The 17,409-nt window shown below is 33.7% G+C and overlaps 1 protein-coding gene across 1 annotated transcript in view; it reads left to right on the forward strand.

The window, feature by feature from the left end:
- The window catches only part of LOC129219954 (disintegrin and metalloproteinase domain-containing protein 10-like), a 207,348-nt gene that overhangs the window by 153,823 nt on the left and 36,116 nt on the right, over positions 1–17,409 (forward strand). The window contains exons 2-3 of the mRNA XM_054854271.1: positions 11,761–11,896; positions 15,956–16,074. Coding sequence (XP_054710246.1) covers positions 11,761–11,896; positions 15,956–16,074 — 255 coding nt within the window. The remainder of the gene's footprint in view (positions 1–11,760; positions 11,897–15,955; positions 16,075–17,409) is intronic.

The following is a 17,409-nucleotide window of genomic DNA, read 5'->3' on the forward strand; positions in this document are numbered from 1 at the left end:
TCTTCTTTTCACTAAATTCAATATCCTGAATAAAATGGCCGCTTAAAATGAAAGTTTCGCTAGATGATTGAATTAAAAGTGTTTTCTGGGCACTCACTGCAAAAAAAAAAAATGAATTTTAAGGTCTGCCTTTACATAAAATTTCATTAAAAACCCTCATTTTTTCAAATGCCTCTAAAATCTGTTAAACGAAAAAGTGGAAGCTGTCCTTTTAAGGGAACGTAGTGCTCAGTAGTACTAACAAGCTGTAGAAAAAATGAAAATTTTTAAAAATGTCAGTTTTGGGAAAAATCAAAAAAAATTATTTTAAACTTTTTTTTTTTTCAAAAAACTGTGGGAAAAAAACTAAAGCACATATTTCAAAATGTTGCATTTTTACTTCCTTTTTCAAAAAAGGAAGTATTGTATTCGCGAAAATAATTTTCACTCAAAATTCGGCATTAATTTCCGTTTTGCTCACCCCCGAATTAATGTTGAGTTTTTTTTTCAGCCTGACCACGCGCGGATAAGTGCCTAAGAACGTATAAAACCCGAAGTATCCATTTTGACATTCCCCGAGTTAATTACAACGACTTTTCTCGTGACGTACGTATGTATGTATGTCGCATAACTCAATAACGGTATGTCCTAGAAAGTTGAAATTTTGTACGGAGACTCCTAGTGGGGTCTAGTTGTGCACATCCCCTTTTGGTTGCATTCGGGTGTTTCAAAAGGGGTCTTTTGCCCCTTTTTTTGTGGGAAATCATTGTTAATTTCGATGTATACTCATGTGGTGTTATAATTTGGACACTTGGCGATATATCGCCAGTCTTTTAATCGCAAAGTTTTGTCGCCAAGTTAGCGACAAATTTGGCGATTTTTTTTTAAAAATCTGGTTTCAATTTTGCCACTGGTGGTGATATTTAGAGAGTAAACTATTGAATCACATTAAAATTACCAATAATGGGAAAATGACATTAAAATTGGAGTAAAAGGAAGTCTGTGATGCACACATCAGGTCGTTTTTAAACAATATCCTCTTAAATATGTTCGACCGTTCCTTAGATATTGTATTTTAAAGATTTTGACGAAAATCGCAAGTGAGAAATCATGACAGGCCGACCATCTTTGGCGGCCTGTATCTCGACCCAGGAATTTTTTTAGGCAAAACAAAAAACAAAAAAAAAAAACTTATTTCTTAATTTTTTATAAATTTTTAACATATGTTATATTCAAAAAAAAAAAAAAAAACCGAAGGTGCACACAGGTTTGAGGGTTAAAACAGTAATAATAATAATAACAAAAAAAAAATGCATTCGTTTAAGGACGCAAATAAAGTGAAATAAAATAAAATAAAAACAAACGAAGGCGTACAGGTACGAGGGCGTAAAAATAAATAAAAGAAAGAAAGGAAGGAAAAAAAACGAAAGTCACACAGATTTGAGGGCGCAAAATAATTATGAGACGAAGGTGAACAGTTTTGACGGCGCAAGAAAAGAAAAAAAAAACGCAAGTGAACAGAGGACATTTGCGGGCGCATAGGCGGGAGGACAACTCTGAAGGTCAGCCGTAAAATTTACAGAATGGTTTAATTTAGCTACTATATAACACATGCCAAATCACAAAAGTTAACTTCATTTAATTTTCAATGCACAGAGCTTCGAAAACGTCTAATTTAAGAAAAATACTAAGTCAGAAACCTCTTAATTTTTATAGATTACAAAAAAAATGAAAGCGGGGGAGGGGTAGAAAAAAATGTAATCTTTTGAAATCATTAGAAGAAAATACCATCCATAAATAATTCAGCAAAATAAAGAATGATGTGTACTTGATACCCCCCCCCCCCCGACTTTTATAAAGTCTGCTTCTTAAACACTTTTATCGACTGACTTTTTGGAAAATGCGTAAAAATACAAAGCTGAGTTCTTAAGAGCTCGCTGCGATGAGGGAATAGGAAAGTTAAGTTTCTTTTTCTTTTTTTTTTTTTTTTAATATAGTGTTTTGATTTCTATTTAATGTGAATTTTTTGACTGCAGTCATTGTTTAAAAAAAAAAAAAAGCTACGTTTACCGGAAATAGGTTTTCACTGCAGACTCTGTCTTATTGCAGAGAAGCACCCATTTACCGGAAAATGAGATCTATATCAGAACGATGACGGCAGATTTTTGACTACAGTCATGGTTGAAAAAGCTACATTTAACCGAAATAGGTTTTCATTGCAGACTGTCATATTGCAGAGAAGCATCATTTACGGGAAATGAGCTTATCAATATCAGAACGCTGATGGCAGATTTTTAACTACAGTCTTGGTTGAACAAGAAGTTCCGTCTGGAACTGAACGAGCCTACTTTCCCGTATACCAATATCTACTTTCTAGTATCTGATCAATATTCTCAAAAATATAGCTAAAATCGCAAATTGTTTCAAACATAATTTTTTAATATTTTAAGCTGATTTCTAGGAACAAAATATGCCTCACTCATCTGAAGAATTAGATGCGTAAAAAATATAAATAAATAAACGAACAAATAAAATAGCAGCACCTAAACAAAGCAGCTAATATACTTTTTCTATTTAAAAAAAATTAAACCTCTTTAACCGATTTCAAAAAAAAAAGAATAAATAAATAAATAAATAAATAAAATTTCCGCAACTCCAGAGCTCGAATACGCTACCTTGCAATGATTTATAAAATTGCCGAAAAAGTTAAAACATTGCGTTCCACGTGTTCCATTTTGGGCAAAACAAGCAGTTTGTTATGTGTATTTGTTTTATTTGTATAATTCATCATTTGGAATCGTCACCCGCAACAGCCTAAAATCAAAAATATCTGCTAAAAAACTGTGAGTACACATTTTATTTATCTTGTTCTGAATGAATTTGAATAAATATTAGTTCTTCATTTCGATGAAAACAAACGGACTTAATAACATTGGCTGGACACTACACTAGAGCCATGCTGAAAAATTACTACTGTTCCTTAACCTAATTCCACACAATTGATTTAAATAACCTTGTTACTAAAGCATCTAACTGAAATGGACAGTATGCAAATAAATATTCTTGAAAATATTTATCGCAGAACGGATTGAAAAATCCAGAAAGAACGTTTAGAATTTGAGCAATAAAAAATAAAAGCTTGGAATTTTTATCGCTGAAATAGTGCGCCAACTTAGGGTTATGGTTTTAGTATTGTGTGAAAGAATAATGTATCTGGACAGTATTTCGCTTATCATTTAAATCATGAATGACAAATGAATTAAATGCATGATGATTTAAAGCAGAACTGCCACGATGTATCCGTGAGCATTTTGTAGAGATTTACACAGCATAGCATGACAGAATTTTAGCATTTAGTTGAGAAATAGTTAGTTTAGTTTGAGGAACATATGAAACAGCGAGAATTAAGTAGTAGATAATTTTTTAGTATACCGATTCGAAGAAATAACTCAATTACATAAATAAAACAATTTGCACCAAGTAAATAAAAGAATGAAATATCATCTTCCGCTTTTGATATTCAATCATATATAGTCATAGAAATGAATTATCTTGTATTGAATGTTATTCTTGACAGTCTTACGGTTACGTATGTGCACTATGTGACAAAAATGTCGGAAATGTCACGAAACTGGACATAATAAGTACTAATGTATAAAAAAAAATAGTACAAAATGAAAATATTGTTCGAAGGGAACCAAACATTTATGAATATCGAACTCAACATCGTGAAAATGGCTGCTTCAGAACAACTTACTGTGTGTTTTGCATTATTTTTTTACTATTATTATTTTTTTTTTACTTTTATTTCTCATCTCTTCCTACATGGGTCAGAATAATCAAAAGATTTCGAAAAATCTTTTCAAAAGAATGAAGAACAAAAAAATTATACATACGGACAAAAATGTTTGTCATTTACTAAGCTTCGAAGCACTTTATATGTTACGGCGTGCGTTTGTTTTACCTTTTCCATTCGCCATTAGACACTGGCTACAGCGACCTCTATAGTTTGTTGGAGTTGCGAATAAGCTCATTAAAATAAATGCATCATTAAAAAAATCGTTTGTTTTTCCCCTGTTGCCATTTTTTTAAAATGAACTAATGTACTTTCCAAAATAAATAAAAAGAATAAAATGTCAACTTAAAAAAATGATTTTCATTGTCAAAAAAAAAAAAAAAAATGGCTTGCGCATATCTCTATGTAGAAACATAAAGGACTCCGAGTTTATCCACCGAAAACTGAATACATAAATGAAAACTTTAGAGTGAAAATAAAAACAAAGCATATTAGGAATTCACAACTCCAATAAACTTTAGGGGGCGCTGCAGCCACTGTCTAATGGCGGATGAAAAAGGTAAAACAAACACACGCCATAACTTATAACTTGCTTTGACACTTAGACAGTACTTGAATGACAGTAATTTTTCATCGTGTTTGTGGGAAGCTTTCTTTTCTGTTCTTCTGAAATTACATTACATCATAAACTGTCTGAAGCCTGTAATTTACCCCAAAGAAAACACGTGGAATGGAATGTTTTACCTTTTTCTTTAGTGTTGTTAACCACCTCAAGGTAGCGTATTCGAGCTCTGGAGTTGCGAATAATTATTTCTCAGTAAAAACTATGACTGCGGAATCGGAGTCAATCTCATTTTGAGACAAAAGAGTCAGATTCGGGTGTCAAAGGTTTTTAAATCGAAGACTCAGAGTTGGAATCGGTCATTTTTCCTTAAATTCCCAACTCTGCCAATGTTTGGGGAGTCGAGTTGGATTAATTTTGGGATAAAGGAGCCGGAGTCGGAGTTATACACTTTTTCTCTGTGTATAAATTTTTGCTAAAGCTACGAAGTCAGAGTCGAAGTCGTGGAGTCGGAGTCCGACTAATTTTCAGGAAAGGAGTCGGAGTCGGGTGCCACAAAACTGTCGGAGTCGGGAGTTGTTCGTCATGAGCTATTTTCAAAAAAATTTGTTTGAAGTTAATCCGCTTTTAAGTTCGGAATCTATATTGACCTCCAGTGTTCCCATAGGCACTAATGTTAAGGGATTTGAACTTTTCAAAATTGAACGGAAAGTTGTTCAAATCAAAAAGATATTTTTTATACATGATCTTTTTCAAAAGCTTTTTCTTACAAAGTGTTTTGAACCAAATTTGTCTCTAAGTTTGGGATTGCCTTGAATTTCCTTGTAGGCGTTTATGTTAAGATTTTTTGAACACAATTGAACGAAACATTGTTCGAATCAAAAAGTGAAATATAGGAATGAGGCGTCCTCGCCAAATTCTTTCGAACAAAAAAAAAAAATTGTTCGAATCGGACTATTCACACGAAAGTTATGGGGGGGGGTAAAGACCGACAGACATTTTTCCCTATCTCAATACCCCACTTTCCAATTTTTAATTTTTCGATATTTATTTAATTTCTAAAAAGTCACCCGTCAACGTATGACGGGTGAAAATTGCTTCTACGCTTCTACATTTGAACGAAGAAATGGCCTGTTTGGTGATATTTTGATAGTTGAAATTGTAACCCTAACTCAGGTGGATGAACCGATAGACTAATTATAAGAGTCTCTTATTATTAGTCTATGGATGAACCCTAAACTCCACTAGGTAGCGTTCATTGTTGACAATTTTTCCGTTTCTTCATTCCCCTGAAATGAGTCTTACCAGTAAAACAGTTAAGTGATCGGATCGAGTTCAGCCTTGTCACAATAAAGTCTTTCCCTGCATGTTAAACATTACCAAAACATGTTATCAAATTATCATGTCGTGGCGTGAGTTTCATTGTTGAATCACGTGGGTTACTCGATGATCGGCTCTTATTTATATGAGGATTTTATTTATTTTCGACTTTTTTTTCGCGATATTTTAAAGATGCATTGAGCCTTCTTTTGTGCTTTTTTTCTTCTTTCTCTGACTTTTACTGGGAAAGTAGGCTAAAACAAGCTACGTTTACCGAAATAGGTTTTCACTGCAGACTCTGTCGTATTGCAGAGAAGCACCGATTTCGGGAAAATAAGCTTTTCTAAATATATCAGAATGATGATCGAAGATTTTTGACTTTCACTGCATACTCTGCCATATTGCAGAGAAGTACCATTTGCGGGAAAATGAGCTTATCCGAACGCAAAACCTAGTTTTTACTGCAGACACTCGTATTCAGAGACCGACAAAATGTTTGAAATCTGATAGTCAGGAAGAAAATTTTGTACGCCAGAAGATTAATTTCTTAGAGCTAATAAAAAGTCAGTGTAACATGTCTGCTGAAAGATTTTTGCTCCGGAAAAACTAGCCGCCAAGATATGATTTTTGATCGCCCGGTGTTGTCGGACGTATTGTTTACCGGAAAATACGCTCATTACAAATGTATGGGAACGCAAGTGATTCCGTTCAACTTCAATAAGTTCTAAATAAAAATATTTCAGTTAAGTCTCCCTCCTCTGAATTTCTGAAAACTGGTGTAATTTGATTTTAAAAGCGGAATTGACATCAGTTTCATGAGATCGTAACATGGGTTCATTGTGACTAGAAATCTGTATAAATAAAACAGAGAATATATAGGTATGTTTGCATGTGTGTATGTTCCCTCTACAAATCCACAGTTTACGTCGCAAATTTGACAGAGAGGTACTTGGGCACCCGATAAGGAACGTAGGGGGTTTGTCGACCCTCAAAAAAGTACCGAACCGTTCGAATTTTAATTTTAAGAACCGAAAATGGCATTAAATGGCTCTTTCTATCCGAAATAATTATCCGATCGGTTCGATTTTAGTGTCATTCGAAAGCTGCGAAAAATGCCCCAGTAGAAGATTTTTTTAATATGGAATTGAAACCACCAAGTCCCTGAAATCGCCAACAGAAAAGTTATAAGCATTTTTAAATAACGGAAAATCAGTTTCAAATCGATGTTCATGATTTTCCATCCGGGTTAAATTAACGTTATTAGTATACGGAAAACCTGGGACCTGATGAAAAAACGTGAAATGCGAGAAAAACGTAGATTCGGGAGGTGTGAAATCGGGGTTTCACCGTATTATTACTCCATCGTTTGGTTTCATAGTAAGGTTATTAATATAATAAATTTCTATATTATATCTATTTTGAGCTTGTGTCTTCTTTGCTCTTATCGGTGTACCTCAAGTTCTTGACAAGAAAATTCACTTTTGAGAAACATTTCAGAAATTAATCACACGTGATACTACACAAATTATTCTCCTTAAGCTTCTTCCTCTAGAATCTGCCATCTAGTCCACTGTCAAAATCTGTGATTGATGTTGGAGAATATCTATTCCCTGAGTAATTTTCTTTGTTATAAGACACCGTTCATGTCAGCATTTAATATTGGCTGCTCTCTATTTCCACTCGAAAAATTTTTTCTTTATTCAATCTCTTTGAGGTCGTTTTGCTCGTATTTCATTTCAGTAGTGAATTTTTAAATTTGGTTTTTCCTCTCCTTTGTGTATTGGAAAGCATGTCATAGATTTACATAAAAAATCTATTACAGTAAAACCTGTAAAGTTGACCACCTTTGTAAGTTGACCACCTGTCTAAATTGACCGCTTTTGTCAGGAACGGAATTAGTCCTATCTTATATAATGAAGGAAAACCTCTGTAACTTGACCACCTCTCTATCTTGACCACCTGTCTATCTTGACCACTAATATACACCAGCTTTGGTTTGGAGTATTGTAAAAAACCCTTTGTAAGTTGACCACTTGGCAAAAGCATTAGATTGTACTAAAAGTGTAATCAGTTATGCGTCAAATAAGCAACCAAACATTTTTAAAAACACCAAAAACATTGGGTTTATGTTAAGTCCCAGAAAATGCACCAAACTTCATTAAGAAGTTATTTTGTTGAAAAGTAGATTACTATTGTTACAAATGTACAAGAAAAAAAATCAAAGAATTTAAGTCACTTTTGACTTATTATGAATTTTTAGGAATTGTTCATGTCAAGTAAGTAGTTTTTCATAAGCAATGAGACATTTTTTTTCTTCGATCGATTTACAGATATTTTGAATTTGTATGATAATTTACGCGTCATTCTGGTAAATAATCTCTAAAAATATTTTAAACCATTTTACTTATTGTCTTAAAGTAATGTTAAACAATGAAATGGAGTTTAAAGTATTCCAATTAGTTAAAAACTGAATGCATGTGGGAAGAAATGACAAAAAAAAAAAAAAAAAAAAACAGTTTTTGTTACTACCCTCTATAAGTTGACCACCTGTCTAAGTTGACCACCAAAGTACTGCACCGCAGGTGGTCAACTTACACAGGTTTCACTGTATATGGTGCAAATTTTTATAAACGCTTTTAAACTGATAACTTATATCAAGAGTAGTCTTGAAACCATAGATTCACAAATCTACATAGATTCATAAAATTACATAAATTCACAAATCTATGCTTGATTAGGTTCAGCCTTGAAATTTATTTGTTAACTTTATTCACAAAGTTATATAATTAATTACTATTATTGTTTTTAATGATAGCGATTAAAAAGCTTTTCCCACCTACGTCCAAAAATAATTATAATGAAATCTCTGAACAATAGGCGAAATCGTAACTTTATTGATTCCAACGTGAATAAAAGTCATATTCAACTCGATTGTGTTCGATTCGATCGAATTCTATATTACCAGTAGCGTAGCAAGAAATTTCATTTTGGGTAAGTCAAAAGAAAATTTTTGGCTGTGCTGTTGATGGATATGATTTGAGTGAATCGAATGCGATCAATTGTGATAGGTTTGAATATGCCCTTAAGTAACAAGTTTGTTTTCTTTCCAAAGCAGCTGCTAAGGACCAGTCTTTTAAAGACTTTGTGTGAGCCTTCCATCCTCTCGGTATGACATACAGTCTCTCATATTCGACTATTAAGGCGTGGATGTCAGTGGCACATTAAAATTTCACCCCCATTTTTCCACCAGATGGAGTAACCTGGGCTCTCACGATGCGAAATTACACTACGATATTTTTTTTTTTAACCGAAAGAGCCTGAGCCATTTAGGCACTCAAATAATCTTCAACATGATGCGTAATCATGCAGAATGGGTACTGATGCTTTTCTTCATCGCAAAAAACCACCAACTGAACACTTGGACCGCGGCTTCAAAACCTGCGACCAAAAATTTACGAAGTCAACGCCAAACCACTGTGCCACCTATCCGACAAAGCGACACATGTTTTTAAAAAAAAAAAAATTGCTTTCACATGTTTCAGATTTGAGATAAAAACCCCAGAGCTAGGGAATGCTTTTTTTTTGGAATTGCTGAAAGATATATGTTAATTTGAGCGTAGTAACTTAGTTTGAACGTAATGCAAATCGATTGATAAATGTACTTTTTAATATGATATGTAAAGGAAAAAAGCGCATGACACTTTTTTTTAATGCTATAATAAACTTCTGATATTGATCAAATTAATTATAAACTCATGCAAACATATAAATTAATATATCATGACCAAATACACTACCTAGAGCAGTAAAGAATTACACAAAAATCACTCCATGACCTGGTTGTGAAAATAAGTTAACAAAATTAATTATGCATTGAAGAAAAGTACAACTTTTATCCCGCCTTTCTACGAAGCCCATAATAGCCCCAATAAATTCTTTCTAGTTATTTAGTCTCGATTCGATTGGACTTTTATGGTCTTCACAAGGTTTTTATTTTCTGAGAACATTCAGAACATAAAATAGTGGTTTTGCTTTAGATTTATTTCCATGAATGAAGCTTTTTAACGTATAGTTCATGCATCATTATTTCTGGAACGGTGTTTAAGATAATTAGTGGAGTGGTGTGATAGCAAATTATTGAAGTTTGATACCCGTGCATTTTAATTAAACACTTCAATAATATCACGCTGATGGAAATCAATATAAAGCATTTACTTTGTGAAAGAAGCTGTTTTTAATGACATTAATTGATTTTTTTTTTCATTTCTTTTAAATTTTATTTTATGTGCATGGTTTTAGAAACCATTTGGAGTTGAAATTTATTTTTTAGCTTGCATCGATAACTGTTTCCTTTTAGTTGAAAAAATAATCATAATATGGGATCGCACTGAGAGGACTGCATTTTGATATAAACCATCCTAATTTATGCATTGATATTTATCCTCATACATTTTTTTAAAAACGCTGAAGCCGTGTAATTTCTATCTCTTTAAAAAGCTGCGTCAACCTAGTTGCAAAATCACTGTCACATTTTAGGCACTGCGTTCAACAAGGCTGCAGAGTCGGAGCTAAAATGATCGACTCCAGCTCCGGGAAATTCAGAGCCATCAACTCCGACTCCTTTATCCGAAAATCAGGTTGACTCCGACTCCGAAAGCGCTGGCAGGGTGGCGGACCTTGTGGGAAACTCCGACTTTGACTCTTGGAAAAAAATGGCTCCGACTCCTTTGCTTCAAAATCAGTCTGACTCCGACTCGCAGCTTTGGTTTTCAACGCCTAATCTTAATGGACAGAGCTAGAGCCAGGACCAGATTTAGGGGAGGGCAGGCGGGGCTACTGCCCCGGGGCCTCCACAACAAAGGGGCCCTCACAATAAAATTTTTACAAGATATCCTAACTTTCAGGGGTCGAAAATATCGGATATATACATGTACATCAAAATATTCGGATATATATCAAAGTATCGGATATTTTCAAAAATATGATGATCTTTTTGAACCCTGATTAGGGGCCTCCACTCCTTTGTTGCCCCGGGGCCTCCACACTTCCAAATCCGGCCCTGGTAGAGCAATTGGTGTATTTCTTGATTATTTTTGCATAAATGAGCTAACTATACTGCTTTCACGGGAAATGTAGAGTAGATGTAAGCAAAGAAATGAATGCGCCATTTGACCACTCAATCACGTGTTTCATTTGGACAAGAACGAACTGGTGCCAAGCAGACGTCGAGTGCGAATATTGTTGTTGTTTTATGAAGTGAAACTTTTTATGCGAGACCTTTGAGATTCTGATCCGTAACCTTTTTATGCGACGCAAATAACGTAGTTGTTTTTAAACTGTTGTCAAAAACTTAAATATTGTTACTTACTAAGTTAGTTTTGTTAATAAATATAACAAATTAATTTCAAGGCCGAACTTAAGCAAGCATATATTTGTGGATTTTAGGCGTTTTAAACTTTGCAAAAAATGCAGGTTTTCGAAGATTTCTTTGATTCAAGGCAAGTCATCAGTTAAAAAGCGAAATCCACACTGCTTGAGTTCAACCTTGAAATTAGTTTGTAAATTTTCATTTACAGAAGCAACTTTATGATTATTATTATTTTTCATTGTTTTTAGTAACAATTAAAAAACGGCTTTCGAATATTGTTTAGTTTTCTCTTTGCTTGTAAACTATTTTCTTATTAATGTTCGCAACTTTGTTGTGAATATGCCTCAGTCAGCCTCAAAAAGAACAAGAGCGTAGCGTAAGAGAGAACGTGTGGGTAAAGTGACAGTTCAGAATGTTTTAAAAAATAGTGAATTGAGATAAAAGTTTCACTTATATCTTGTGCCTTTATGATGAACATTTTTTTTTTAATTTCAGAAAAATGTCCACTAATATTTTCTGGCATCGTGCAAACCTTCTGGCAACTTATTTATGAACTTATGGTCTATCTTTTCCTCGACCGCAGTTCAAAAATAATAATAATAATACAGAAAGAAAGAAAAAAAGAGCTAAAATTTAAAAAAAGCAAATCTAGACACTAGTAGTGCATATTCTTTTCACATATATTCTATTTTAATGATTATAAAGTGTTCTAAAACATAAACGTTTCCTTTCCAGATCAAGTTCTAAACGATTACATTCCATATTTCGAGCCCCTGTTCTATGACCAGTATTTATTCAAAGAGCAACATCGTCGTTCCATTCGATCACCCGTGGACCGATATTTCACTCTTCAGTTCAAAGCTTACAATAGGTAAGTAAAATTTTTAAATTTTGAAAATAAGCATTGATGAAAAATAGCTCAAATTCTTTTATTTAAAAAAAGTAAATGTATCTATGAATAAAAAGTATAAACTTTTTTATCTAATCATGTTTTATTATTCATCCCAGAAATGAAATGAAAAAAAGTTTTGAAGTACCATGTTTTTAAAATGAACTAAAAAGTATAAAATAATTTCTCTAAGTTTCATTAGATTTAAAGCTCCATACAGTCAGGAACGGATTTAGACTTAACGGGGCCCTAAGCTGTTTTAGGTATGGAGCCCCCTTTCGTAGTTTAAACAAGGTTTCTCTCGGGGGGTGGGGTGTAAGAGGCCATTTTTTATTGTTTTCCCCTTTACTATTTCTGTCTTTGTCCTCTGATACAAACAACAATACTTATATTTTTTTGATCGTTTTTTCCCTGAAGTTCTTTTTGGATTGGATGGTATCAAGAGAGTGATCCATGACTCCTTTTTTAGTGGTGTATAGAATATCCTCAATTGTAGGGTTTCCGGGGGTTTCTCCCCCGGAGGAAAGTTTGAAAAATAGATATAAAATTCTGCATTTTGAAGCCTTATAAGATGTAGTTGGAACTACAAAAATATCATAACAGAAATAGGCAAACAAAACGTTTTTAAAGTACTCTTTCGCAAATTAAGATAATGCTCAGTAAAAATTGTTTTTGATTTGACAAATCATTAACAACAGTTGACAGAGAGAAAGAGCACGGAAAGAGAAAAGACGATGCATTGTTACTTGCTCACATTAGCTTTCGGTACAATTAGTTTTTAATCACCTCTTCAACCCACCGACAAATACAACGACTTTAATATAAAATGATCAATTGTAAAAAAAATGCTTTAAAAGAAATGGTGTACAGATTCGGAAAATAGGTAACAAGAGAGTTACATACTGTTCATTTGAACAATTAATTTATACACTTTACAAGAAGTAAAATTTTAGCCCAATTTTGCTTCGGATTTTCATTTCAAAGACTTATTTTATTATTTTCGACGACTCTAGAACAATTAAAATTATTTAGCTCACTTCATTTGTACTTTCCAATCTCTGATATTTTAGTACTTGATTGTAAATTTGTACACTCCTGTTCTAACTTTGTCAAAGCAGCTATTTTAAATTTAAAAGAAAAAATAAACTATAGATTTCTCACGAGACAACAACTTCTCTTCAGTTGCAAGTGGGTCAGAAAACAAAAAGGAATAGAGGTAGTGTATTTTCTTCCATGCCAAACAGATTGACAGCATGCAGAAGAAGTAAGATAAAAGCAAGAAACACCAAAAGAATTTCCAAAATATTCTTTTGGTATTGCATACCAAAATACGGAGTTCCTGCATTGGGAATTACATAATTAGCAAGATATAAAACATATGAGTCACAAAAAATTGTAATATGTTTCAGAAACGTAAGAATCGTGGTTTTTACATATTTGGTACAGGAGCTGAATTTGACATATATTGGCATTCCCTGCCCCTACCCTCTCCTATTTGTGATTTGTAGCCACATTTTTCCAAATTTTCAAGGTTTTCAAGCAATAGAAAATTACTTTATTATTTATATATTTAATTTTTGAGACGAATCATACTGATTTCTGGGAGTCGGGGGGCCCCTAGCAAAGCGGAGGCTATAGCTTGCTTAGCTTGTACCTAAATCCTGGCATGCATACAGTTTCGGAATTTTTTAAAGGTTGTCTGGAAAATTTGTGATTGTGAGTTTTTAATACCTTTGAAAATACTTGCAAGCTTTAAAAGGAAAAATCATATCATTAGTTGCATTTATATTTCGTCGGCAACCAGTTTTGTATTCATGTGTTTAGAGGCAGATTTAAAAAACTTATTGCAAAGAAAAGAAATGTTAACATACGTAAAGAAAATGTGCACTGTTAAAAAAAAGAGAGAGATTTAACATTTTTGTGCATATGTAAAATGCGGATAAGCACGAAATAAGCGAGTGAAGCAACTTAAGAACATGCTATCTAGTTTTCTGTCAGGACTAAATTTAAATGTAACGAATATAAATGATATTCTAACTGATAGAGTTTGAGGAGAGTGGATCAGATAATTGGCAGATAATATACTTCTCCCGCCTACTTATGTACTCAACATGTACATGTCACAACCTCAAGTAAAAGAAGAACTAGAGCACACGATATAGTTATTTTTCGGTTGTGAGGATGAAAGTGATTTAAACCACCATTGTTTGGCGATCTAGCTACCGGCCAAGCGCTCAAACTTAGTTAAACATGTACTTCACTTCACTATGGTGTGGTGAGAAAGATGACAAATGTAGAATCTTTTCTGATCACATCACTTTCACCTCATGTTGACAGCCATTTTCATTCTTGTGGATAAAGGAGCACGTACTTTATTGTATACTAGTGGTACCCGCACGGCTTTGCCCCTAATAGAAAAATTAAAAGGTCTTTTGGTTCGCCTGTGCATTTACAAATAATGTATGGTGAATTTTCTTGCCAATTGGCTTGTACTCATGTTACGGTTCCACGTTATGATAATTTCGTATCTCGCCAATTGACTTGTGCCCATGTTACGGTTCCACGTTATTATAATTTTGTAATTTACTCGTCCATCTTACGATAGTTTTGTTCTTAAAATTGGAATAGAAAAAGAACCACATCGAATTTTCGAAAAATCGCTTCAAGGTGCACACCCCCATGCTACAAACTAACTTTGTGCCAAATTTCATGAAAATCGGCCGAACGCTCTAGGCGCTATGCGCGTCACAGAGATCCAGACATCCAAACATCCTCCGGACATCCAGACAGAGAGAATTTCAGCTTTATTATTAGTAAAGATTAGCTCTATGTGTATAACATTTCCTTCGTGTAATCATGTGTTTTAAGGCATTCATTTTTGCATAAGTCATGACAGCAGTACGCCAAAAGTAGTTGTAACGTCAGATGAACTAAATACTCACCGCGAAATTTATCGCATAAGAAAATGTTTAATTGAAAGAAGAAGTTTATGGCTTTTGCGTACTGTTAAATCCCCTCTCAATATTTTGGTGGAACCATTTCATTTCTCGCGTTACTGGTTTTTGAGTTAAAAAAAAGTTCAAATTTCCGCCGTAGTTGGCAAAATTTTTTTTATTGAACTTCTCAAACAATGCCCTTAAAATAATTGAATCTAAAATTCATTTTTACCACACGCTTTCAATAATTTTGTTTCTCCTGAAGTTTGAATCAACTAGGTGAAATATATGCAATATATCAGACAGCCCGTGTATCACATCCAAATCCAAAGACTGCAGTTCATAACTGAAAGTCTAGATAGGTAAAAAAATTCTGCAGGAAAAGATGATTTGAACTCCGATCGAATTTATGTAAAAAATAAATAAATAAAATAAAAATTAATTTGAATTTTGACATCTGGAATTCAAATTATGTTTTTCGCAATCACGAGTGTGTGTGTGTGTGTGTGTATGCATATGTGTTTGTATCTGTGTACAGGCATGAGTGTGTGGGTGGTAGTTGTGTGTAGGTGTGTATGTGTAGGTGTCTGTATGTATGCGTGTGTGTGTATGTGCTTGTGTATGTGTGTAGGTGTATGTATGTGTGTATGAATGTGTTTGTGTATGTGTATGTGTTTGTGTGTGTGTGTATGTGTGTGTAGTTGTGTATGTATGCGCGTGTGTGTAGCATATGGATGCAACCTGGAGATGGCTTTCGCTAGAAGAGCAGCATCGTGAGGAGCCGGTCGATGGTGATGCTGCAGAGGGTGCTGGCGAGAAAATAAAATGATAGGACATCAAAACAGTCAAATGAAAGCAATAAGCAATCGTGATTGCTCAAAAAATTTTACTGTAACTAATTTAAATTTAACCTTAAATTTTAAAAACATTACTCGAACACTGTTTACTTCTATGATTGGAAATATTTCCATTCCATCCCAATATTATTTTAAATTTTAAAAGAAAAACTTAAGTAAATTACATGCTACACGTAAAGTTTCTTCCGTGCTTTATGTATTTTCTTTTTTTTTTCTGATGGACTAATTCTTAACTGGTTCTCTTCTAGAATGTTTCGCCTCCGGTTGAAACGAGACGTCTGGGTTTTTGCAGAAGACACGAAGTTCGAAGATTCCAAATCTTCCGTCCATTACGATAAAGCACGTGCTGTTGCCGGATACGTCGAAGGTCATTACATTAAATTTTTCTCTTCTTTAAAGAACATTACCTTTTTCCTTACTTCTACTGCTAAGAGCATTTATTTTAAATTTTGAGCACTTTAATTCTTTTTACAGAAAGGGATGTTGAGGCAATGAAAACAAATGTTGAACGTCGTTTCCATTTCGAGAGGCTTTGAAATTTCTTTAATGAAACAGCTATGGATTCTGTTCATTTAATAATTGAAGCAAAGTGTTCTTGATGTTATTTTAAGACTGAAACATGGAATTCTAATGCATTAAACTTTAGCAGTAATTTTTACATTTTAAATTCTTTTATTCATCACAAAATGAGAGTTAAGAATACTAGCTGTTACGCCGTAAGTAGGTAAAAGATCCCTAGAGTGTTGGTTAGGCTTTGAATACTATTGGCAAAATTAAATTCCGGGTGCAGTTTCTCATCTTAAAAGGGAACTTCTCTTGTTCAGTGACTGATCATGATGATTCAGATAATCTTTAAATCAAAAGTTAAAATTTAAGCTTCGAGGTCCAGTAGATCTTAGCATGAACACCTAAGCAATTGATACCCCAGAGCATTTAACTTTTGAGATACTCGTATATATTGAAATATTTTGTAAAAATGACGGTTTTTTTTTTTTTTTTTTTAACCCCATGGCGTTTGGACCTTAGAGCAGGAATTAAAATGGAGGGAGCAAGTCCAATCATTGACTTAGCAAAAGTTGACCCAAATACCCCAAGTCACGTGAGTCAACAGCGACGAATGGTTGGAAAGTTTTGCGCGAAACAAACGAAAAAGGAACCTGATTTCTTCCAATGCTTTGCTTTAAAATGTAACAACACGTGACTTGGGGTCTTGGTTTCATTAATGAAAGTCTTCACTCCCTCCATTTTATCTCTTCTCAAGGGTTTGGACCATGAACGGTGAAGCATGTAGAAAAATTGAAGGATCTCATAACCAACGCCCTTGAGTTAAAAAAAAAAGTTTGTGGAGTCATTTTCATTGCTATAGTATACAATAGATATTACTTAAATTAGTTTCTTAATCTAGAGGATGCTGCAAAAATCTTCATTATTTTCTAAGCCTTAATAAATTGCCTTCATTTCCCTGATCATACATGAATTGACTGCAGTTTAGTCTCAAGGTGTTCTTTTCTTTAAACGTAAAGATATAAATCAAAACACTGATATAATATCTTTAAGCACAATTTTTTCCGTATGCTTTTAAAACTAACAATGAGGTTGTTTCCTTCAGTCAAAAGTACTATTTGTAGTCACTGAAGTTGATTGAATGAGCAAAAAAATAAATAAATAAATAACATGGACCCCCAGAAAATACTTTTAATTT

The sequence above is a fragment of the Uloborus diversus genome, chromosome 4, assembly GCF_026930045.1.
Source record: "Uloborus diversus isolate 005 chromosome 4, Udiv.v.3.1, whole genome shotgun sequence".
Lineage (NCBI taxonomy): Eukaryota > Metazoa > Arthropoda > Arachnida > Araneae > Uloboridae > Uloborus > Uloborus diversus.